This window comes from Grus americana, chromosome 4 (assembly GCF_028858705.1).
Source record: "Grus americana isolate bGruAme1 chromosome 4, bGruAme1.mat, whole genome shotgun sequence".
Lineage (NCBI taxonomy): Eukaryota > Metazoa > Chordata > Aves > Gruiformes > Gruidae > Grus > Grus americana.
Window position 1 is genome coordinate 10,070,548 of NC_072855.1, and position 26,250 is coordinate 10,096,797.

General features: G+C 40.6%; 1 protein-coding gene across 5 annotated transcripts in view; it reads left to right on the top strand.

Annotated features, from left to right (window-relative positions):
- Nucleotides 1–6,193: 6,193 nt before the first annotated feature.
- The window catches only part of FAM193A (family with sequence similarity 193 member A), an 80,461-nt gene continuing 60,404 nt past the window's right edge, over nucleotides 6,194–26,250 (top strand). For all 5 annotated transcript variants that reach the window (XM_054824351.1, XM_054824352.1, XM_054824355.1 and 2 more), the window contains exon 1: nucleotides 6,194–6,693. In XM_054824351.1, coding sequence (XP_054680326.1) covers nucleotides 6,421–6,693 — 273 coding nt within the window. In that variant the 5' untranslated portion in view covers nucleotides 6,194–6,420. The remainder of the gene's footprint in view (nucleotides 6,694–26,250) is intronic.

Here is a 26,250-nt window from a genome sequence, read left to right on the forward strand (position 1 = left end):
CACCAGCACTGCCGTTTCCCTCTGCCAGGCAAGGCTGCATCCAGCAAAGTTGAGGCTGCAGGAGAGTTACTAACATTTTAACAAAGAGGGTACTTTGCTTCCTCAGTTGAACTTTTCCTGTGACCATGTGTTCTCCGTTACTCAGTATTTTCAAGGTTGAGACCAGAGATCTTTTGGAAAATGTATTGTCATACAGCAACTGATTTGGGGGCATGCCAATAAGTGAAATTTTAAGAATGATTTTGAAGGTGGTCAGGTAAATTGGGCTTTTCTAGGCTTAAAGGCTATGCCTGCACCATCCTAAGGCCCCAATTCTCCACTTCTTTCTTTTCAACCAGGATGGACCAAAGAAGCTGTCTGTGACTGCTGCTAATTCCCAGTGTCATGCTGGTGGAGAGATGTTCCCATCCAGGACTCCCTCTCTCCTGCCATCAAAGACAGGTGCCGCAAGCCCATAAACCCCCTCACTGTTACTCTGGGTTCAACTCCTCTGCAAATGGCAATTAAAATTCATGAACTTGATTGCTCAGAGACAAGCAGAGGGAAACTGGAAATTTTAATCCTTTTTCTCTGCTGGGTTTCTCAGACATAGACTGGAAACCTGTGTGATCCATGAGCTCTGTTGAGTATCCTCATGTTATGAAGAAACCTGCTACTACAACCACAACTCAGTGATAGGGAAAAATAAATGATTTAGGATATTTTGAGGAAACAGCTGACAGAAGAGCGATGAGATATTCTTTTTTCCCCTGTGGTGATAAATTTAAAAGCCAAAGAAGCAGAAAGATAAACAGTAAGAATGATTCACAAGCCACGTTGTTCATTTTGATAATGTTAAAAAGCTTCAGATCAACGAGTGCAAAAGCAGAACATGCTTCTATCGGCAGAACTTGCAGTAAAATTGGACGCGTGCTTGTAGGTGCTAATGGCTGCCAGGAGGCAGGTTCTGATCTTTCAGCTGTCACACTTTGGATTAAAACTGATGGATGGATTTAGTCTGGATTTTATCTTTTAAAAGGTGAAATGAAAGGGTCAAAAGAGCCCCAAACCTTGCTCTACAGCAGTAGCTGGAAACAGGAGGAACACTACTAGAATAATTTTGATCTGACAATCAGAACCAACCCAAAATGCTGGGATACCTCTCAACACATGGCTGCCAGCACTTAATTTCCTTCCGTCTTTATTGGCAATAATGACGGAAGGAAAAGGCAGAGAAGGTGAACATCCTCGGTGATCGTGGCCTTCAGAAGGAACGGAGAGCCTGGGCTCCTTGAGGCATGGAGCTGGCTGGGCAGGCAGGACTGGAAACTGTGAGCAGGGAAACTGCTGCTGTATTTTCCTACTGCGCGGGGCCTCTGTGAATAGAGAAGATCACACTATGGAAATATCCTCTTCACTCCCCCAGCACACCCGCAAAGCTCTCAATGTGTAGGTTAACACCTATGCTGAAAGGTGGAAATTGGATTTTCTTCCAAAACTCTAGCTGAGAGACTAAACTTCATTCCCCGTACACTTTATTTCAAGGGTTTGAAAGCATCTGAGGGCAGATTTGTCCGAGCTGCTCCACTTCATTTTGAACTGCTGCTGCTATTGTTGGTAGGACATCCTCCAGATGTGTGCCAGCAACCTGCAGGTAATAGGCAAGAAGGGACAGCAAAGTGGCTTTTTAATGCTAAAAGGCACCATATTTCATTATGTGAAATGTCACCTCGCAGAGAACAACATTATATGACATAAACCATATTCAGAATTAAGCAATGGTTTATAAAATGCAGGCTATGTTTCAAAAGACATTCTTCATAATAGGCTTAAACAGTTTACTCTGAGAGGGGAAAAAGCTGAGAATCAAAGGAATATTGGGAAAAAGGCTGCTGAATTAAGGTCAGTTCAGTAGACATACACGTTCTAGCATTCCCATTGTAAAAAACAGACCTTTGTTCAGTTTACTTACCGAGATATTCGGGAGGAAAAAGTAATATTTTCTTGCTTTTCTGCTTCTGCATTTATTTATAAGCTCAGCACAACACAGGAGTCTTTCAGCACTGACACTGTGAACAAGAACCCAGGAATCACACATCTTCTCAGCTACAGCAAGTACCGAGCCAGGGTTTCCTGGGATATTGTTCTCCGTGGCAGATGCTTATGGCTTTAAAGAACACATTGCTTAAAGACCAGTGAAGATTGTCTAGAAAAAAGCCAATAAGCATAAAGTCAAAGGGGTCATAAAACTCCTGAAATAAAATTTTATTATACAATATGTGAGATTCCTTTTATTTTGCTCTAAACTTCTTCAGCATTAGACAAAGTTTTCTCAGCTGAGGCTGTGAAACAAATTACAGAGGAGATTAGGTGAAACTGAATCTGGGTATCTAAAGGAAAACCTAGAGTCCTTTGCTTTACAGAAAGCCTTGCCAGAAGAATGACGTTGCTTGCATCGTTCTTCAATTTAGTCCCACCAAGCAACCAAAAACTCCATCAATCAAAGCCAAAAAATTGATAATCTTATCCTGAGAACATTTTCTTTCTTTGAAAAGGAGGCAGTGCCTAGGACTCCATGAAGGCCATCCAGGAACTTGTTGTCAATATTCATTGCACGTAAAAGGAGCTCAGATACTCTGTCATCGGGTATGAGAACTGGAGGCAAGCTGATTAAAAGGCACTCTGTGTAGATGTATGCTGTGATGTTGCTTTAGTGATCTACGTGACACACATTTAGTGACCGCAGACAGAGCTCTTCTGTGAGACCTCGGTCACCTCCAGGTGCTTTCCCAAAGAGCGGTGAGATGCGCATTTGGTACATGGACCATGGAGGGGGTCTCTCACTGTTACGATGACCCTCAAATCGAAGTGATAGAAATGCACGGCTGAAAGAGCCCTTTCTAGTCCTCATGCCGTGCTGCGGCAAGGTCCAGTACAGTAGGTCCTCTTAACCCATCCTGGGGAAAAGACAGAACAACCTCTGGAGGTGAACGACACGGACCTCTAATGCCACAGCCCCTTTCAACACTCACATGAGATGAAGTGTCTGGGATCAATATTTTCTAAGTGTTTTCACTTAGTGTAAATACATCCTTCCCCATACCCACACACGTGCATGTTCACTCTCCTGTAGAGAAGTCTTTTAGAAAAATGAACTTGCTATTAAAATGACAGCTTGTTGGACAGCAAAGACAAATTAGTACTAGTTGCAGAATAATTACATTGACAAATTGCTTGAGTTGGATAATGTTAACGTCAGTGAAAGGCCCCAGGTCCTCAGTAAAACTGTAGCAATATGGGAAAAATGGAGAGGAAGCCAGGACCCCAAAGTAAGTTTTGGAAATGTAAATAAAACAATAGTTCCGAGACTCAGGGTAATTACAGAATGGTGGGGAACAGAAGGACAGCTTTAAACTCTTCTCAGGGCTGGCTTGCATGTGAGTTGCTCCTTGGACTTCAGTGTGTTACTAATGTCACCAAGCAGCACTTGCAGAATTGGGAACTAAATGCATAATTAAGAACCCCTTGAAACTAAAGAAACCATAAATTTTAACCTCCCTGGCACAGAGACTATTATTTCAAGAACAGTAATGATTAGCAGATCTCTTACTTTTTACTTGAAGTTATAACAACAGTTCAGTGTATAGATTCCTTACATCATTGTGTGTGCAACAAGAGACCAGCACAAATATTCCAGCAAGGCGGTAAAACTATATTGAGTTTTTCTAGCCACCTCAGCATCTTGAAGGCAGAACTTGAAGGTAACTGTGACCTGCACAACTCTCCATACAGACTTTTATTGACCTTACAGCTCACAGGGAGAACTAGAATGCTGCTGAAACTGGGCTGGCTCAAAGGAAGAGCATGGGAAAGCACTGCAGTGATCTGCGCTGCTTACGCAGCGAGTTTTTATAAATGTCATTCCTGGAAAATTTGAAAAATTTTCAGAGTATAAATAATTTTTTCCACCAATCGATTTTGAAGTGCAATGCTATGCTTTAAATTAACAATGAGGTAAATTAAAGTTAGTTTCTTCAAATAACTGAGTTTATTTTCTTAGGGATGAGGTGGAACATTTTAAGTAATCTGATTCAAGTAAGGGCAAGAAACTCAGTTGTAGGTCTTCACAGCAGTCAAATTAATTTCCTCTCCCTTTTGCTCCGGTTCATACAAACGTTCAAATCCACCACCGAAGTGGCAAGTTCATTTCTAAAACAACCTACTGGCTCAGCAGCTAATTGTAAGTTAAAAACAAGGTGTGGTAGCTGAGTTCAGTTCAAAACCATAAAACTACTTCATTTCCCTGAGCACTAGTATTTACTTGCAGATTTAAAAGAAGACCCTCACCTGCACAGTTTATAAAAACTTACTGTCCCGCACTGTGAATTGTCTTTAATATTGAAAACTGGATTGAAAAAAAAATCATCTGGATGGCCTTTATTTTCTGAAGTATAAAAGGAAAACATTTATGTTTCTATAATGAGTGTATGGGAATTAAAAGCTGTGATGTCAGACTAAGTAGTATTACTTTAGCTCCTGTACGGTTGAGTGATTTTACTATAATAGTTTCTCATAATAATGCTTTTTATCTGTAATACATAGGGGATAGAGAGACTGACAGAGCTGTAATCTTTCTTTCAGAAGCATGGTGTTAAATGAACAGGGGCCAAATGAAAATACAATTCTGAAAGGAAGATAAAGACGACCCTATATAAGACTGAAATAAGATGTGTCACCATTTCAAGTGAAAGATGTTAGCTCTGAAAATAATGCCATATATTAAGAAGACATGTCACATAAAGTCAACTTCCAGTTTAAACTACAAAGCATAGAATTTATTTGTTTGTGGCAAAAGGCTGCATACAATGGTGCGAGTTTTGCACAGCCCCTACTCTTAGCACTGCTGTTTGTTGTTTACTGTTTACGCGGTGCTGTGCGTGCTGAGCATTGAACGTGTTTATGAAGACTAGGGCTCTGCCCCAAAAAACTCACCATTTTACTAGACCACAGAACGAACAAACATGTTCTCCTGGTTTCACAGCTGCCTGTGTGTACATGCAAAGCTCCTCCATGTGTACCGAGGCAAACTAAGCCTGGAACAGCTTCAGCATGGATGGCAGCTTCTTCTGGAGCTGCCAACCACTCATCAGGACATGCTGTAATTAGTGCCTTCTTCATTTCTCTCCCAAAACTCCTGAGCTGTCTGTTCCATGACCTTTTATGCATGTATGGTCATCAGTGAGTGAAAGGCAAATACACTGGTGCCCCTGAACTATATTGTGACTGACAGTCACTACTACCCAACGCCATCAAAATTTTAACGCTGCAATAAGATTTTATACTGCCGTAAGTTATCACCAGGTTTAATACATTCGTATCTATTATTTTTACATCACTCCACCCAGTCACATCAAACCAGAGCGCTACAGCATTTCATCTTTCCTGGGCCCTCACATGCAATTGCGCCGTGTGGAGAAAAACCTAGAGAAGCGATGGCAGCCATGGTTTATCATCCGTGGTGGGTGATGACGGTAGGAGTAGCCTGGTTACCGAGGCTGATGGCACTTAGGTGACAAAGGAGCCTCTTGCAGCCTAACGCGGCAGCCAGCACCTCAGCAGCGAGTAGCCCCCATAGCTGAGGCCTGCCGGCCTCACAGGCAAAGGTTGAGGGGTGTAAGCTCCATTTTTGGCCTATCCCTGCCTGGAGTTTGGGGAAGGTGGCATGTGGGGGGGTGCTGAGGGTGATGGTGAGGGGCAAAGCCGGTTGCACTAATTCCCTCGGAGCGGCGGGCTGGCTGCGGCCCCTTCCGCTCTGAGGGACCGCAGTCCCCAACACCTCAACCTCCCCCCACGGGAGCAAACGGGAGCTGCGGCCCCTTTAAGAAGCGGGGGCGCGCGTCACGTGGTACTCGCCGGCTCCTGGGCGGTGGTGTAGTCCCTTGACCGGGGTGGCGACGTCGGCCAGCGGGGCTACCGGCGGCGGGAGGGACTACAACTCCCAGCAGGCACCGCGGGGACGGATGAGCTCACCTGCCTCGCCCAGGAGGGCCTCGCAGTGTACGCCGGGAGTTGTAGTTCTCCGGCCTCCCTCAGAGGCCGGTTATGGTGCGACCAAGGAACTACGCATCCCAGCGTGCCCCGCGGAGCGGGTTCCCGTCAGCGCAAGGGGGAGCCCCCCGACGTAAAGGGGATCACTTTCCCCTTGTGTCCGCCATATTGGACGGTAACTCTGGTCAGCGGCGCTGGGGCCGAGGGAGTCCCCGTTGCCGTGACAGTCGGCGCGCTCCGCTCCTCGGCGCCCGGGGTGGCCCGTGCCCCGGCCCTGCCCTTCCCCTCCGCTCCCGGGCGCTCGCGGCGGCCCCACGTCCCTTCCCCTCCTCCTTCTCCTCCTCCTTCCCCCCCCCCCCCGCTCCCTCCTCCCTTGCCCGGGTGTCAGGCACGATGAGTCCGGCCGACGCCAAGCGCGGAGCCAAGCGCCGGAAGAACAAGCGGGGCGGCGGCCTCAGCAGCACCGGCGGGCCGGGACCCAGCGGCGGCGGCGGCGCCGGCGGCCTGGGCAAGGCCGGGGCGGCGGCGGGAGCGGCCCCTCTGCGGGCTGCGACCCAGGCGGCCGCCGCCTCGCCGAGCGCGGTGGGCGGCCTGCTGACAGCGCCGGCGACGGCCGCCGGCAACGGAGCCCTGGGCGGCGGCGGGGCCGCGACGGGACACGGCGAGGTGAGGGGGGGGCCAAGGCGGGCGGCGGTGACATCCCGCTGCGGCGGGCTCGGCACACACCCACCCGGGCGGGCGGCGCTGGCAACCGGGGGCTGCCGCCGCGCCATCCGCCCTCTCCTCCTGCCCTTTTCGGCGGGTGCGGGCCCCGGGGCCTCAGCAGGGCGGGGGGAGCGGGTGCTGGGCCCCTACCAGCGGCGGGGGGCCGCGGCGCTGCCCTGCGTGGCGGGGCGGTGGGGCTGGGCAGTGTCCCCGGCTCCCCGCCCTTTGTGGGGGAAGGGCGGCGCAGGCTGCTCGGGCCGTGTCGGCGTGGGGTTTCTCCCGAAATCCCGGCTGGAGCCTCCTCCGGGGTCCCTGTCCTCGGGGGTCGTTTGACTCGGGCCCCACCTTAATGGAGGAGCTGTAAGAAATAGGTGGGCAGGCCTTGAAAAAGCAAAAAAATACCTTTGTGTATATCTTCTGCCATTAGTATTAGAGCCCTTTTCGCAGCAGACAACTTCGTGAAGCACAGAAGGTTCATTGTAGCTTGGGCTTGCGCTCTGGTGCCTCAGAATAATTTAGTTCTGTTACATTATTTCATAATATGGTGGAATTTACTGGGAGCAGATTGTGTGGTTTAATTGATCTTTTTTTCAAGAAAAATTGCTCAAGGATTAGGCCTTTAGAAAGGTATCCTACTGGCTCAAGTGACAAGAGAGTAAATAAATTTATGTTCCTTTTTCTCATAAAGGTTACCCCAAATTTTTTGTTATCTACACAACACTTGCGTTTAGGTATCATATTTACAAAAGCATTTCCTGCTGACAGTATCTTCAGACTTCCACGCGTATGTCATACAGCCTGCTCTGTTTCCTCCCTCGTTCTCATAAACTTGTTGTACATGTGAGGGGGAAATAGAAGAAATGGCTTTTGTGATGTCGGGTGTTTGAAATACCATAATGTAAAAAATAGGTTTTTTTGTTCTCCATGTAATTTTGTGCCCATCTATTTTGCTAGGCCAACAAGAAAATTGGTGATTGTAGATTAACTTTCTCCCCTCCTCTTTAAAACTTGTCTTTCTACACTCTCATACTTGGTTACCCAAAATCCACAGCACTTTAGAGTAACCATTTCTGTATGTCTGTTCTAATCTGACACTTATTTCAGGCATAATTTCCTTTTGGGACGGTAGCTCTTACATGATTTAGATATCCAGAAGAATGATGTGCATAATGGCGAAGAGGTGTGCAAGTTGTTATTTCTAACTTTGCAAGTCATCACTAAACTCTATTCTAGTTAAACCTCTAGCAGGAAGATGCATCTTGTTTTGTTTTACATCTTAGATTGCAAACTCTTCCAGGCACAGGTTCCTAGGTATTGTTGGAATAAACATGATGATGCAAAGGGAAGTAAAACAAGCAGTGGAGTGGTATGCAGAATGGGATGTTGATGTGGTTCAAATAGCGAAGGCTCCACTTGCTATCCCTGATATTTTGATGTGTTTGTATCTTCTGGTTATGTGTAGTCTAGGACTTGGGTTCTAACCTAATCACACTGTATCAGATCTTTTTCTGAAATTCATCTTAAAAGGGCAGCATCACTGCTAGTCTTACTACTTCATGTTTCTTCTTTCTTTCAGACTAGATAGTTCCTAATAAAGTTTGTCAGTCTTCAGGAGCCTTCACTTGGAAAGCATAAGTCATATCTTCAAAATTAAATACAATGTTTCAGCACTAAATTTCTGGGAAAATACTTCTGTATATTACATGTGCTGATGTATTCTTCATACTCTTCTAAGTATGTACAACATGTTATTTTGAATGCGTTTGTAACTTTGTCTTAATTAGTCTTTTTTACTTGTACTCTTAGATGTGTATGCGATTTGTCAAATGTTTCCATTTCACTGAACAGTGTGGTACAAGTGATTCTGAAGACTGATGGACAAATGGGGAATTAAGAAGTTAGTTAAATAGATCAGTTAGTTAAGCTAGAATAAACCTGCAACACAGACCTTATTTAAGTAAACAGTAAACAGATTTTGAAGATAGATAAATCCCTGTGCTCAGTTGCTGAAAGGTAAATGCTTATACTCTATAATACTCCTTTATAGTTGGTGTTACTTCCTCTATACTGGTTTCAGTGACCTTTTTCTTGACATTTTCAATAACTTTCCAATGGTGGTGACATATGAAAGTTGTCAGTATTTAAAAGTTAACTGATAATCTTGTTTAAGAGATGAAAGTAAAGATTAAATCTTAAAGCATCATTACCTGACTATTACTTAAATGAAAATGCAATCTGCTTAATGGTTAATAATTTGCTAGTTAAGGGTGCACGGCCAAAACAAGACTTCGTTCTTTGAGTGAAAGACTAGCATATGTTGTTTCTGGATGAAGTTGAGAAAGAAAACTGTGTATTTTACATGACTGATCACTTCTAAATTAGGTGCAATATTTGTTTTGGCTGGATGGAGAGTAAGCAATGCACTAATAGCTGTAAAGTAGTAACCAGAGTTGCTTTACTTTCATCTTATACAGAATATTGTAAAGTTCCTGTTTGTGGGTAAGAGAAATCATCAACCAATTCTCTACTGGACAAACTTGAATATTTAACCTCTGAAAATACAGAAAATATTAAAAAGCAGAATTTCATATTGTTTCACAATGTTTTCTACTTGTTAGCATGCTTTCTGTTTCCAGCTTTTGTCACTTCCCTGGTTTTAGGGCATCCATTCTGGATGTTGTGGGCACAACCTTCTACTAATATTCTATCAGATGCTTCTTCTTAAACTTGTCTAAAACATGGAAGGAAACAAGATGTTTAAGAAATGATCCTGTGTGTGCTCTGCTTTCTTATATGCCAGTGACTCTTCAGAATGAGGTATACTTTCAACATGCTTTATTAAACAGGTTGAACAGAGTTTTAAAATGGCCATATTTATGGTTGGAACTAAAAGCATATGTGTCAGTATTGAAATTCTAGCTAAGACTGTTAGAGCTAACAAATGTATTTTAATTGAGGATTTTATACGTCTTATCTAGAGGGTTTCCTTTAAGACTGTAGGCGAAATTCTGCATTAGAGTACATGCTAAGTCTTGTTCTGGGATGCAAGTGGGCAACTCCTAATGGAATCTTCCTGGAAGCTACGTTGCCCCTGTGCACATGCTTTATAGCATCCGGATTTATCCTCTTTAGCACTGTCAGATGTTTTAGAATGATAGTGAAATTAAGGATGCTTTGGCAGTGTTTCAGTGCAAGGGAGTATCTCAGTTTTGGAAACCTGTAACTGTGTCGACTTTAACTGGAAATGGAAACAAAGTCATTTGGTTGTGTGGTGCTACTGCTGGGTCTCCCTAGGAGTTGTATTTTTTCCTTGCAGAACAATTTACAGCAGTGTTATGGAGTGAAGAGTCAAGTATCCTATAAAAAACAGTAATTTGTAACCAGAAAATAAAATAAATACTTTGATGTTTAATGTATATATTTAAAGAAATAGATCTTGCTTTATGTTGTGGTTGGTTTTTTTAAAATATTCAGTAATGGATTGTATCAGGCCCTCATAATTGATCTTATAAATTTTTGACTGACAGTTGGATTATTAATGCTGTGAGATGCATTTGATTATCTTTATCAACCACTGCGTAACTCATAGATATGCTGTAGTAAAATCGGTGGTTCCTTAATATGTTCAGGTGCTTTGGAGTGAAGAGTTGTATGTCAGTGGCTGATCAGCTACGGTAGTACTTTTTGTTACAGACCTGACTGATTTTGTGTTATTACGGGCAATAATTTAGTAGCCATTTTGCAATTTTTGAAGTATTGTTTATCTGTCAAGTGTAGTAAATGTGTTAAATCTTGTTACATTTTAGAGCTGTCTTAGAATTTTCATAAAATATTTCACTGGACTATTATTATGAGATAGTGCTTTTAAAATAGATATTCTATACATAGCAGACCATACATTGCCACCTTTTAGACATATTTTTTTCAGCAGCTTTGTAGTTCATTGCATTTTACTGATATCTGTGCTTGATTCGTTGTTTGAGATTTTTCCCTTTTCTCTCTTCCCCCTCCATGATTCAAACATTCAAAAGAAATCGTATACAAAAGAGGAGCTTTGTCAGGAACTCAGAAGTTCAGCAAATAGCTAGCTTTTGTACTTTTATGTAGGGCCTCCTCCCCTCCAAAAGCAAACTTATTTTGGCCAATTTTTGTCAAGGCTCAGGTAAACTAGATAAATTCCAATAAATAAAACAGTATTGTAACCTCTACTCTTCAGGCTGAGGAAGCAGGTACTTCTAGACACTCATAACACTTACTCGATGAAAAATAAGTCTTTTTGACAGTGTGGTAGCACATTTGTTCCTTTGACTAAATGCAGTTCACTCTCTGTTTTCTTAATACACATGCAGTCCCTGCCCTGAAGAGCTTATGCTCTGCTTTTTTTTTTTTTTTTTTTTTTTTTTTTTTACTAAAAGGAGATATAACAGAATAGGGTGAAACTATTAGGATTGGTTTTAGGTGGTATGGTTGAGTTAACTTGCTAATTTAGAGAATCTATTGTGACTTAAATGAATCTAACTAGAACACTTCAAACTTTAAAACAAGCTTAATGGTTGCATAATATTCACATTAATAGCTCTTTCTTAGCTTCTTCCTGTGATCAGTTAAGGCATTTTTCAGCTAATAGACCTGAGACCGCAGGCACATGTATTAGTGGTTCGCTGGGATCTGGTAATACTGCTCCTGGGAAGTGCATGCCTGTGTGTACTCATGACCTTGATGTATATCCAATCCCTGGGCGCTCCATTTCTCCCCCACCTCCTGCACCTGCTATATCATGGTCAATTGATAACAGGAATAATCGGTTGTGAATTGTTAAATGGAACATGTGTAAAGCGTGTCCAGAAATATAGCATCTAGTTCAGTGGTGTCTTATCTGTATTAGCTAAGTATCCTCCTGTGGCTTTTTTATGAGACATTTGATTCTGGGTGTGACGGCCAAGTGTTTTGTTTTTTTTTTTCTTTGCTGTATGGGTTGCAAAATGGTTGAGAGAGACTGAAAGAGAGAAATCTTTTACTCTAAAAAACAGTGACTCCCTTCCCCTGCAAACTTTTGTTTCCTGGCTGTGAAAACAAAGCCTTGTTGATTTAATTCCAAATTACATTAATATGAAAACTTAGTTCTGAAATAGGTGCATATTGATGAGAATATTTAGGGTTCTGTCCAGTTTTTGTCCTGCAAATTTTTTTTTTTGATCCCAAACAGTATCTGAAGCTTCATTTAGGTGTTTAATATCACATTGTTTTCTTGGTTATGGCATTTATCCTTTTGTAGGGGTATCCATCTTGAGGGGAGCCCTCAGATCCCTTCTCCTTTATGGTTTGTGTAAGGAAGGGATCCAGGCTTACACTCTCCTTGCATGGCAAGGAGAGCTAAGTGGATGTGGAAATTCAATTTGGTGGTGTTTGGTGCCTACAAGACTAGTGTTTAGTCCCTCATGTATGTGCAGCGAGGGTGGTCCTTAACAAATACAGGTCTGGTGAAGATGTGTTGTGGAGAAGTTACTAGGAGAAGTACTTGGGAAATAAACGTGCTTTGCTTAGGATGTACAGGGCTTCATGGATGTGCTCGGCAGTGTTCCAGGATTTATATGGATCTGGGTAATCAGAGAAGATTTAATATTTGTTGGGGCTCTTTCACTGGTGGGAAAGGAGGTGGTATATCCTCTTTTATGACGGTAATGAAAACAGTTTCTACTTTTTCCTTTTCTTGTGGTAACTTTTTCTGTTTTAATAGTGACCAAGGCAGCTTTGGACTTCTGTGTTTTGAGAAAGAGTATTCCATATGCGAAACTTCCCTAAGATAATTAAAGAGAAGGAAGATTCTGAGTTAAATGGATAGAAGAATGCTGCAGTTTCTTTCTCTTTGTTAATATCTTGATGTACAAGTTCCAAATTTCTTGCACTGCAAATACAGAGTTCAACTGGGAAGTGACATTTATGATGCCGCTCTTAACGTTATTATGAAAACTGCCCAGATTGAGGCTTGTCTGAGAATGCAATAAAATAAATACGCCAAGCCACAAATGTTCTCTCCATCTCAAGACTCCTCAGGCATCTGAGAGGGAGGCACTCTGGTTCGGCATCACTCTCCACCCTTAATAAAGGAAGCTTTGAGGGACCTTAGTACAAGCTGGGTGCCCAAAGCTGGATAGTATGAAAATCTCTGTAGGAGGCCATGCTTAACCTCTACTTGCCTATTCACTTATGGCTTCTTCCTTTAAAAAAAAAAAAAAAAAAAAAAAAGTTGGAGCTCAAAAGGGTTGAGATGACTGACCTTCTTGGTCATTTCTTAAAATTGAAAGAATAGCTTTGCTCTTTTATAGGGAGGAAACAAAAGATTGACTCCATTATGCGTTTCTCAGAAGAAAAGCGCTCTGGTACTTCCATGAAATATCGGTACGCGTGGTCTCTTCTCAGGCCTAGAGACAAAACACAATAGGTTGCAGATGCCCCTGTAGTGTTACTTATGGTGGAATGTCACAAAGTTAAGTCCTTGCATACAGCAGATCTTTACAATAGTCCTCCTTTAACACATCGATCTGTTGAACTGGTTTGTAGTAGCTTTGTCAAGTGTTTGCTTCTGAAGGAACATCAAAAAGATGAGACCACGATCATCCAGGTAAATAATTTTTTACATGGTTACAAAAATCATTATTTTGAAGTTCAGGGCTTTGGACTGCCTTGATCTAGAGCAGACTTGTCAGCCACGGCATCTGGGCATTAGGGCTTTTCTTATGTTCTCATCTTCTACTCGTCTTAGAATGTGGCTGTGGGAGGTGAATTGTTGCTCGTGCTGGAGGGGCTGGGAACCCTGTACTGCAATAGGCAGCAAGGACCAACTTCTGGGACTGTGCATGGATGGCAGTTGCTCTTAGAAAAAGCTGCTGGATTTTTTTTTTTAACTGCTTTGGCAGCAGTTCAGTGGTCTGTGTTGAGCTGTGAACAGATGGAGGATGTGATCAGCTGTTGGGGCAGTGTTTGCTGCTCTAAATAGCTGTTCCTTGTCTTCTCCAGGGAAAGGTAGCGGGCTGGATAGAGGTGTCCGGCTGGCAGCCCAGGGGACTTCACTGTTCTAGATCTAATTCTTCATATGCCCATGTTTATTCTTCTAGGTAGTAATTATGCTATCAAAAGTGTTAGTTTAGTCATGGCTTGCATTGCAATGTCAGCTTTGCTCACTTTGATCCATCAGTCAGTTGTTGCTCTTTTGGAAATAACAGCTTCTCTGCTTAAAAGTTAAAGCAAAACCAAATAGCGTAGAGAACTGGGCAGTGGTTGGTTTATGTCCCAAATCTGTGAACATGCTGAAGAGGTAAGCTTTCTAAAGATTGTATATAAATACATGCATCACTAGCATATAAAACTCTAGTGATTGATGTCTGTTTATTAAATATTACATGGTTCATATGTTAGCTATAGTAATTAAATCCAATAGTTGTCCTGTAAAAGTGTAAAGGGCTCCATGGACCCATAACTATCTGTAGTTTTCTGAATTAGGAATGTAAACACTGACAACTTAAGTCTATGCTAAGGCTTTTAGGACTTAGGCTTCTGTGGACAACAGTGAAATAATTGAGAGGTGGTTTTCTGTAGTTTTCTTTTTCCCTCCCCCTTAAGGTCTCACCTCCTTTAGGAAATCTGCAGGTATAGCAGAGGTAACCACTGAAATTATTCCCCAAAGGAGGGTATTAGAGAGTAAAGGGTAGAGTAGTAGGCATATTCCTCTACAGCGTCAGAAGCTGAAGGAAGCTTACAGTCATGGGAATCTCATTTAGTTATAACACTCAGAAAGCTATTGGGAAGGGCGGAAAATGCATATGGCACGTTATGTTAGGACCATCCATCTCCTGAGGCAGTTTTCATCTAAAATTGGTCATCTATGCTAATATATGATCTGGATTCATGGCAGTAATCTGCTTCTCCGGTAGACTTAGCACAGCTGTGTGCTAGCATGGCTGTCTAGCTTCTGCCAGATCTGGTGCATAACAACTCAGTTGTTATTCAGCCATGTCTGTCAAGTATTCCTTCTGTACCACCACCAGCTATTTAGGAGCTGTAAACCTGGATATTTACCAACTAGACTGATGTCTGAACAAGACCCTGAAACAGCACCTGGGTATACTCTGTATGTGGCAAAATACTGCTTTCTCAGGGACTGGTCTTTTTTTGGTCTACTTTTATTGTCCCCATCTGTCAGAAGAAACAGGTGGCAATTATTACAGATCTGGTAAGTTAAGAGAGGTCTGTGGTTAGTGAATGAAGATGGGGTCTTTGGAAGGACAGAGTAAGACTACAATGTCTATTTCTTTCCTCTTGGATGGTGTAGGAGAAGAATTAACCTGGATGAGGGGAGAAAGAGCTGTAAAAGAGCAAGCATTTTGATGTTACATGAACTATGCTTAGCCTTTTGAAATGGGCAAGTAAGTTCATGAAAGGAAGACTCTTGAACATATTAACTGAGCATGACATTATGTAACCAATTTTTTTAAACTTGATGAATAAGTTTGTCCTTCATAGATTTTGAGTGTCTGTCATTAGTGACATCTAAAATCAATTTAATTATATCAGCATTGTAAAGTGAGGGAAATTGACCAATGACTGTCAATTGAATCCTACTTCTGCAAGAAGTCTATTAATGCAAGCCATGACTCTTTAGAATCTATGTATTTCTGTATTAGGGCATATCTCACGGTGTGTAGTGATGAAATTTGTTGGAAACTGTATTAAATGTAACGTACACGTAATGTTCTGCAAAGAGCTGTAAGGCTCTACCTTGACTCCTGTTCTGCTTTAAGCTTTGTGCGGTCAGGCTGCATCAGTGACAGCTCCGTACAGACAAAAGAAGTGGCTTTAGGCTGGGGTGCCGGACATGAATGCACTCCGCCACCCACTTCTCTTTGAGGCTTTTTTTCAGAGAGAACTAGTGCAAACAGCTGTATGTTGATGTCGTCGGAGTCAGTGCACTAACTGAGGGCACTGCAAACTTTTGGACTAAAGTAATTCTGCTTTTTAAACTAAGATTTTTTTAAATTTTTTTTTATTGAAAGCCAAAGCTTGTTTTCTGATTTTTGGTTGGTTGTGCAGAACTAGTAGCTTTAACTCTCAGAGCAGAACTCTCCTAAAGCTAGGAAGGTGGCGCTACCACTGAATTATACACAAGGGTAGTTCAGCTGTTTTCTAATATTAAGTGGTTTCTTCCATTGATCTAGGTGCAAGAAACTAAGTGTGATTTAAAAATACTTTGAGGTAGTATGTTTTCATAGGCAGACTTTGGTTAGTTTGTGAGTATTACAAGAAGTTAAGGAACCTCTTTCAAATTCTGTAACCGTATTAAACCCAATAGTTGACTGTTTCAAACTTGTTGTAGGGAGTATTTCACAGAGATGGATGTGAGGCTCTGAATTTGGGTAACACTAATGTTGACGCAAGCCCAGAGACACTTTCGTGGACAGATGCGTGAGTGAGAATGTGTATGTGCATGCTTATACATGTGTGGGCATGTATCCAAGCTTTTTAAAACATGGCGTTTTTGAATGCGGATTAATGATGTTGCTATGTAAGCGTAGGCATGAAGTAAAATACTTTGTATGTGTGCATGTACGGTGGTCTTGGATTAGGAGAACACGTACGTATGTGTTAGGGCTGCTGATGGACAAAGAAGTGCCAGAGTAAATGTTTAAAGGGTCTTCGCCACACTGGGTCTCATAGTGAAACCAGTCATTGGGAACGGAAGAGTTTGCCTTAAAAAGCAGTTCTGAGCCACGGTACAGTTTTGCCAGCCTTTAGTGTTTAATTGGTGTGGAGTTAATGACCAAAAGATTTCTTAATTGCCGTAATGCTTCCAGGCTGCTTATCTTCAATAAGCTGCTGCCACAACAGATGGCAAGTTAGTGGTTTAGCTGAGGTTCACTAGAAGTTTTTCACCACTTTATTTTAATGGCCATAACTTATCTATATAGCTATAGATAACGTGTAGTTGAAACCCAAATCTTCACTGGAGTAGGCTTCAGACGAATTAAGGTTTTATTTTGTCACTCAGCAAGAGATAGAACACTCCTTTACTGTCAGAAGAAACTTTGCAGTTTTATCTGTGTGATCATCTTTATTTTATCTTTACTTCTTTTTCCTGGCTACTCCCAAGATTCATCTCCATTATACTGTCATTCTCCGCTTCTTTTCAGGGAGTCTGCAGGGAATCGTACTGGTGTCTGCTGTGATTTGAGACAGCTTGCAGCACCAGCCTGAAGCTGACTGGATTTTTTTTGTTAGTGTCATAACTGGCAAGAGTCTGAACCACAGGAATAAAAGTGGACAAAATTAAACTTCCATAATTTTCAGATATACATTGCTTTTAAAAAATACTTGTATGTTTTCAATGAAAAAAACATTATCTTTTTTTTTTGTACTGAAAGCAGGCTACCGTACTTGTACAGTATCCTCCTCTAGTTATACATTTGAAACCTTATGTAGGAGGAGGAGGAACTTTGTACTGAGGAACATTTCATAGTAACTAAGATAAATATTAATTATTATTTAATGTTTTTGGAAGTGATGTCATTGGTGACCTAGCTTACTGGTTTTCAAAATTACGGGGGAAATCATGGCACTTAATTACACATACTTTGAATATTTTTTAGACTGCTTGTTGCATGGCTGTGTCTTATGTCTTCATAATAATAATAATGAAGAAGAATATTCTTTTGTCAATATTTAAAGTCATTCTGAGCCTATGTTTTTGTTTTTAATTAGGTGAAAAATCTAGTGACTGTGTAAGGTTTAGGGGATTGTTCTTGTCCCCAGGAATTTAAAATATGACTAGTGATGGCCTGTGGGAATTTATTCCTTAAGTACAAGTAGAGCTTTCAAATGTAAGTCTGAATGTGTGCTTGCTTTTGTAGCTTTTGACTAAGGATGTAGCAATGAGTATTTGTCTAAATGTGAAGCCAGTTCTGAAACAAACTCTGAAGTCAGTGGGTTGCACCTAATGATGTTACCTGTTAGATTGGCTCATCCTCTCAGTCAATAAGGTATTTCTGATGGTTTGACAGCTAAGCTGCTAAAGTCTATGGTAGTTCAGGTCTGTTTTCTGTTAAAGCCTAGAGGATCCTAACCAGCATTAGACCTCCCTTATACTGAAGTCCCTAAAAAAATCTGTTAAAAATTACTCCCAACCCTGTTAATATTTATGATAATCCCGAGAAAGTCAACATCTGTTTTTCCATAAAGTCTGGGTGAAATGGCTGATACATAGTGTACAGTGTTATAAAATGAGGATACTTGAGGTATTGCCCTAATATTAAAAAATCATTCCCAAATAATTGTGTTGTTACATTTTAATTGTATTCCCAAGTTAGGGATGAATTTTTCTGATAAGAAAAGAATTTTCTATGGTTTCTATGACTTGTGTATTTCCTTTTTTTTATAGCAGGAAGTTAGTCTTCAGTTTTGTTTTGCTTCCATTGTCCTATCTCTGACACTTCTACTGCAAATATATTCTTTTGTACAGTTTGCTTGAGTAATTTAACTTTTTGAAGTTACATACAAAAGGGATTTTTTTAGTGTTTATATTAACTCCTGAGCAGCAAAACAAATGGAGTCTGCCTTTATTGATGCTTTTAAGGCTTCGTATTTATGACTAGTAAATTTTTAACGTCCTTGTTTTAATCTTTTTCACCAAAATGGATATTTTGCAGGGGGGCTGTCTATGACATGAGAGACTTTGGATAAGTATAGGAATAATCTAATAATAAGTGTTAGTACGTGGTCAGGGAGATGTTACGTCTGATGATTATTTCTTTTGTAGGTGTCTCTGCGCAGTGGGGTTTAGTGGAGCATGAATCGCTTTCATTAAACCATGAGAGGATCACTGGAAGAAGATGTCTTTCTGGCACTGGTTACGTCTGCCCCTCCAATATGTTGTTGTGATTTTTCATTTCTTCTTAAGCAAAATTTGATCAACAGGGAGGATGACTGCAGCTCCTCTTTCTGGAAAGCCAGCCCTCTCTGTGGTCAGACATCCTGATCTAGTTGGCCTATTCAAAAGGAAATTACATTGGATAGGCTTACAACTTCACTATAATGCCAGAAAATACTGGTGGAAAGGTCATAAAGGATGGCTGTGTGTCCCACTGCTGCTCTGTGGATTTATCCTTTTAATTAGGCTGTCTTTTTTCCATCTTCCTAATCACACTTGTTGTACATTCATGAGAGAGCGCGTGCACTTGGGTAACTGGTGAGCAGGCAGCCTGAGCACAGCGGTGTATCAGGAGCTGGGTAGCTACCAGGGAAGTTGAGCTTTGTGGCCCTGGTTTTTCCCTTTGTGAATTGTCTTAGGTGGACTCTACTGATTAATATTTTAAAAGATGATGAAAAGCTCTAATGGAAAACAGTATTGGTAATTATCTGCCTTGATACATATTAAAGGTTGGATGATTTATCTGAAAAATACAATTAATTTTCTTTAAGGTTGGGGGATTTTTGTTTGGTTTTGAGGGTTTTTTGTGGTTTTTTGGTGTTTTTTTTGGTAATTGCACTCTAGGAACCAGACATAAATCCAAGCAACCAAGCAACTGTCTTCTAGACTACTACTCATAACCATGCCAATTTAACTATGCTTGCTTTACCTTTTAAATCTCATTCTAGCCAAATAGTCAGACTTGCTGCTCGTCGGTAGTTCTTTGATTCCTTCTGCACTTTAACTATCTGCTTAATTTTGATACCAGAGCTGAATGCAATATTCCAGAATCTCTTATCAGTGCTATAAATTCTTGGTTTCAAGTTTCATTTGATCCATGATTTTATCTCATTCCTTTATCCATCTTCTGGCCAGTGGAGACAGCACTGATTATACTTTTGTCACTTGTTTGTCTACCCTGCTCTTAAAATGACCTAGTTGATGGAGACTCCACAACCTCACCAAGCAGCCTATTTTTGTCCTTAAATACTTTGCTGTTAATTTTCCATTGCACAGAAATTTCCTTTGCTGCAATTCAAACATTTTATTGCTTGTTCTCTTTGCTGTGGATACAGAGAACTGACTCTTCCTTGCCTCAGTATTCTGATCTGTAAGCTTGGTGTTCCCAGTTCTTTCAGCATTTCCTGGCAGGTAATATTGTCTATGTCTGGTAGTTGTTCTCTTGTGGCTTTTCTCCAGCTGTTCCTGTCTGGCTTGAAGACCTGTGTTTAGAATGAATTGCAGTTGTCCCTCTGAGACTTACCGGAGCAGCATTAGGTGGAAGGATTATGTCATGTGTCACATAAGCTATACATCCCAAGGTAGCATTAGCTTTTTTCCAACAGTCTGACCTTGTTAACTCCTCTTTTGCATATAGTCACCTCTGCCTATTTGGAAATTCACGGTAGTTCTATCAAGATCTTGTTTTTTAGTTTGGCTATGAGAAAGTCTCAGTAATTAAAACTTTCACAAACATTAATCAAGTAAATCGTGACATTTATTCTTTCTCCCCTGTGTGTAACTCTGTCATGGAAGAAAGTTGTACTGGTTTGACAGGGCTTGTTTTTGACAAAACCAAGGTGGCTGTTCCTCTTCTCCATATCTAAATGCTTAAAAAGACTTTTTTGAATATATTTGACTAATATATGATATTTTGTATGAACTGAAGACAAGCCAATATTATTCCTGAGGTATTTCTGCCTGTCACCATCCCTTTTCTCTCCCTCAGTTTTTGTTGGGGTTTTTTGTTGTTGATTTTTTTTGAGGGGTAAGGTTCTTTATTTGCTTTAAAGAAAAGGTTTATATACTTCACCTTTTTCTAAGCTTCTGATATCTCGGGCATCCTCCATGAGTTTTCAAAGATAGGATTATTGATTTTGAGATGGCTCAGAGGATTTCCTGAGCAACTTGGTTGAATGTTATCAGATTTAGCCAACTTGGGAAAAAAATCTAAGTATGGCTATTTCCTGTAATAGGCTGGCTCTGGGTGGGTATTTTTACCCATTTATTTGTGCTAATTGTGCTAGTCGCCTGCTAGTAGTTGCTCTCTTAGTGAGGACTTGTTCTTCATTAGTCTGTTTTCCCTCTTCATTAAGTAACGGACAAATTCTCTTAGTAGTAGTAGTGTACTGATAGAATGATTTCTTAGTAGCCTCAAGCTGTTTTGTGAGAATTATTTCATTTTGTGCCTTTAGCCCTTTCAGTTTGTCCCCTGTATTCTCTTGCCATTGTTATGCTTGTTATTCCTTTTCTGTGTGCTTTTTCTGAGTCATTATTCTCTTGCTATGTTTTCTATTCTCTTGCTGTGCTTGGTTTTCTTGAATTTGTTTGCATCTATTGTGTCACTTGAGAATTAGCTCTTCCTTGCCTTAGACTTGCCTTCTGCAAGTTCTTCTTTAGTGATGTTAAATCTGTTTCTTGCTGTTCTTCCTTCCTTTCCCTCTTCAGTAACCGCTTCCAACAAAACTGTCTCTCATTGTTTATTGTCAACCACTTCTTTCTTGCTGGCTACAGCTAAAGGAAGAGTCTCTGGTTGCTTTCTATATTTTAAAAAAGTAAAGTCCTTGAACTCTCGCTGAAGTTCTGCTATGTTCCATTCCCAGTAGGTGCCTAAGTTCTTAGTATCTCTTAGTAACAAGAAGTCCTATGCTTTTCTTACCTTTTCTGAGCAAGTAGAAGAGTGATCACCTGTCTGTTCGCTATTTTTGATGGTCTGTAGTAAGCTTGCAGCTTGATAGCACTCATGTGCTTTCCTCCTTTTATTTGTAGACTTCCAAGATAGTGCGCTCTGCATTTGTGATGCTTACATCCTTTAGATATAGGGCATAGCACTCCTGGGCACTTGGATATGTTTGTTTTGTTTTGGTGGTTTGTTTTTTGTCTTTTTTCTATGAACTGACTGTATCTTCTTAGTATTCCAGCTTGGAATGGACTCTTATGGAGTAGATCATAGTCTTGATGATGTTCAAAGAATTCTAGCTCCTTTTCTTGTGCTTCGTACATCAGTATGCACACCTGTAAGACTGATGGATTGCTTGTTTCTTATGAACTTTGTGTGAATAATTACATGTTCTTACTTTTAGTCTCTCGTTTGGGTTGTCCTGATATATCATCTTTGGACTCTTGATGTTTTGCTCATGATCCTAGTGTAAAATATTCTTCACTCAGATTAACAAGCAGGAAGAGCTGCTTTTGTGTGTTAATTCCTTGAAATAGTCTACATTCTCACCTACCACCATGTGGAACCTCACCACGCGATCAGAGAAGCCAAAGCTGTTTTCTGATAGCATTTTCAAACACATGCGGTTGTCTGCAGGATGAGTTTGTTCCTGACAGCATTAGGATTTGGAGGGCTGATTGGGAGATCCTTATTCATTCTTGGTCATCGTTAGCAGTATAACTGTACCCATGTGGATAAGCAGCCATGAACAGCAGTTAGTGTGATGAATGAACGTTGAACAGCTTTCTGCAGTACCTTCAAAGTGGTGTGCCTGTTGGTTAGACCTGATGTATGTGATTTCTGCTCCTCTTAGGAGTTGTGCCAGGCAACCACTTTTGTTTTCTTGAGTCTGAAGGAGGCAGAGAACAACTGGAGCAGTATGCAGCCCCAGGTAGGGCCTGCAGACAGCTTGTTCCCTGTGGCTTTTTCTGATACAGCTGTTGAGCTGCCTTTGTCTTTGGCAGTCTCCTCATACATAGCCTCAAAGACATCACTATCACAGACATCTCTGATCAGCTGCCTCCTGCTTTTCCCTAACACTGACCCCCCACCCCCAAAAAACAAAGCCCATACTCAAAATTCCCAAACTGCTTTCTGAGACAATCTGTAATGAAAAATTTACTGCATTGGATGTTTTCCTTGTGATCTTCCTCAGTATAGGAAATATAAGCAACTGTTTCCTACAAATCCAGTCCAAGACTTAGGTTTGTCTCGCTGTCTGGATATAGCTCTTACATCTTTGGGTCAGGGAACATCTGAGATGAGAGTTCTGGAGATGCCACTTTCCCTTTTTGTTCGGGTTATGTGTATTGGGGTCCTGGTTGGCTTCCTGCTATTACCACCTCTGCCTTTTGGTGAGGGGTAGCTGAACAGACTCCCCCTGGACTATCTGATTTCTGCTTTTTAAGTTGCAGCAGTAAATCAGATGCTTGGGTCAAAGGACTTCAAGCTTTACATATTTCCTCAGTTAATTCAGGAAATTTCTGGTCCTTCCCATAGTGGTAGTTGAGGCACACCATGTGTTATGTTTCAGTAGTGTATTTCATATAGTTAGAAGAAATTTAATACCTTCTGTGATGTATGCATGTACAGTGGACATCTAGAGCTGGGTAGTTTGTAGATAATGAAGTGCAAGGACTGAGGTAATCTGCTATAGATATTAGCTTAACTTGGGGTTTTGTTAACTTTGTAGTGATTTGTTGGAAACATAACCTTTGAATGCAGTTCTGATGTTAAAGCTTACTTGCTGCATCTTCTCCTGATTGCTCTTTAGATATTAAACCAGGACTCTACTTCTTATTGATGCTGGTTTTTGCAGATTTGAAGGGGTTTAGAACTGGAGAATTATTTCTCTGCCTGCTATTATCTGTGTCATGTCAGAGTACAGCGTATGCAATTTGCCTGACAGTTCTGTCTAGCCATGGTTTTCCCCATAACAAAGAGTTTTAGAAATTGTATTTGGTGGATCCTTCTGAAAATGCCCTCTCCCATACATGGCTTTACTTAATATTTTTAGGAGATTTTGCTGTCAAGAGTGAGTATGTTTAACCCTTTATCAGTTAGCAGGTAAGGTCATTTTCTTGTAACATAATTCCTGAAATAAAGCATTTACTCTCTTTGTATCATCGAAGCTACATAGTCAAGTAATTAATTCTTAAACGTTGTCTTACGCATCTTAAACTTGCTTTTGGATGAATGCTTCTTGCTGTTCATGGGGAAAGTGCTGGCACGTTTTAGGGTTTTTCTGTTTTGCATAATTCTATTAATTTTACATCTTTCTGTTCAGGATTGAAGCATAAACAACAGATTAAATCTCTTAACAACTCTCTACTAGGAAAAAAAATGTATATGCATGGTTGTTACCTGTCAGGGCTAGTTGAGAGAATTTTGGGGCATTTTAACTACCTGCTCAGAACACTTTTGGCCATTGTACTGGGGAAAAGAAATGCTTGAATCATCTTCATTATTAGCTTTTGGTATTTTTCTTAGCACATGTGGCTGCATAATTGCTGTGAAAACGTTGAACATCTTTCTAGTACAGGAAAGGCAGAATCCTGGTAGGAGGTGGATTGGCTGTGTTCTACTGTGTCATATTTGGCTACAAAGAAGGGGAAGTATTGCATGTGGGATATGTGCTCCTAAAGAATTTGTGATGTGTGTAATTAAACCAAAATCTTCTTCCCTCCCTTTTTCCCCTGGAGACCATAGGTTCCTGGTGGCTGCACATGTGGGTATTACAGACCCAAGTCTTTTTTCACTCAAGTCTAAGCTTGTCCGTGCTTAAATTAGTTCTGTTATTTTGTATATCTGCTGCCATTTCACTTGTCAACTAGGGAATAGCATTTAATGCTGTGCAGAAAACTCCTTAAATATAATTAATTACTTCACCTACTAAAAGACATGATTTCCTCCTCCTCCTCCCCTTATGGCTTAATATTAAATTTGATTTTAAATCTGTTTCACGTTTTCCGGTTTGCTTCATCTTGCAAATTGTCCATACCTTTACACAAAACTCAAAATACTAAGTTTTTCTGCTTTTTATTTTAAATGCAGTGTTTAAAAATATAGAAGAGCCTTATAAAAACTACTGCAGGCAAATTTCCCTTGATCTCCCCTGCTGCAAATATATTTAAAAAAAAAAGGGAAAAAAAAAAACCACCCAGAAGACAAAGACAGCTTACATATTGCAATTGAGTTGCAAATATATTTGGTCAACTGCAAAGCTTTTTCCTGTGAATGGTGATAAAAATGTGAAGGGATCTGGGCAGGTTTTTTTGGTAATGCCATAAAATGCCTTTCATTAACTGATTTAACTTCATTTGAAATAGATTTTCACTATCCTTCTCTTCAATTCTGCTTCACATCTTCATGCTGCGACTGATAGTCTTTTACTTCAGTTTTAATGTATTCCAGGACATTTTACTCTGCTTTCCCTGTCCTCAGTTTAATTCTTGTCTTCCACCCACCCCCAGCGCATTCAGAGGGAACTTGATTGCTTCGCTAAGCTAAACGAACCAGGCCTCTTGCTGATGACCCTGTTTGGCTGTCACCGTGTCTATTCCAGTTAGTCGTTCCTTGAAGGTGGTTGACCAAATGAGGTCTCCTCCAGAGGGCTGTGAAGCAGCACTAATACTTCCCAGTGTCTCTTGAGAACAGTGTGATGCATCATGGAATCATGTTTCTTTTTCACAGTCTTAGACATGAGCATAAGCCATTGGTATAACCAAATCCTCCTCTCCATTCCCTTCCAAGTATTAATGGTGAATTAATCTCAGAAAGGGTGATTGGTTGCAAATATAGCATGAGACACTTGTCAGTGTCTCTGACTTTTTTTTTTTTTTAATGTTCCCTTAAGATGTGAAATTTCTTGATTTGGAGCTGGGGATTGAAAAATTCTGACAATTGGAAATGTAAAGTATGAATAATTATTTGAATAAGATGAAAGGGAAGAAGTTACAGAATTATCAGTACAAATGATTAAATATGCATGATACATCTTAAAAAAATAACCAATTTCTGATAACGTATTTTTCCATTTACATGCAGTGCATGCAGATCGATGCAATGCAAAATACAAAGAAGATAAGGATATTAATTGCTGTTGGCTTTAATCTAAATAAATGGTCTTATTTAACCAAGTAATTGGTTGCACAAGTATAGACATGCTGTAGTTTCTTGATTACACGTGATTTAAGGGCTGAGAGCCTCATTGTAGTTTGTGTTTTGTTCTGTTTAAAAACATTTTTCTCTAAGAGAAGAATGAAGATACAATTACGAACAAGATGAGCACAAGCTTATGTCATGGTCTGCAGCCTTCTGATTTCTATTTCATTTTTTACTTTAAAACATAGGGCTTTGATTCTTCCTGTCTTCACCATTTCTTTACTGAAATGTGAATGGTTTAGTATGCTAAGTAAGCTGTAATATTTTTGTGCTGAATCCCATTTTAATTTACTCTCCCTCTGTTAAGCTTAAATATACATTCTTAAAATTATTTTTTAATGGCCAAAATTAATGTTTTGTTTTATTCTGGAAGTGAATTTTTCCTCTATTCGTGATGCTATGAGGAAATGGCTCATCAGCTGTGGCTGCCCATTTGTACAAATAGCGATGCTGTAGTTTACAAAGTGAAATTTGACAGTTGGATAAAGGTGCAGCTTTAAGCTTTTTTTTTCCCCTCAAGTGCAGTATCTTCCATTTATTGCAATACGATGTGAATTTCAGTATGGTAGATGATGATATATATTTTTCTAGTGTGTGTTTATAGATTTAAGCATGGTATAAATGGTGATTCTGATACTTCTAGTTTTTTGTAAGATGAGACAGATGGTTTTAGGTTCAA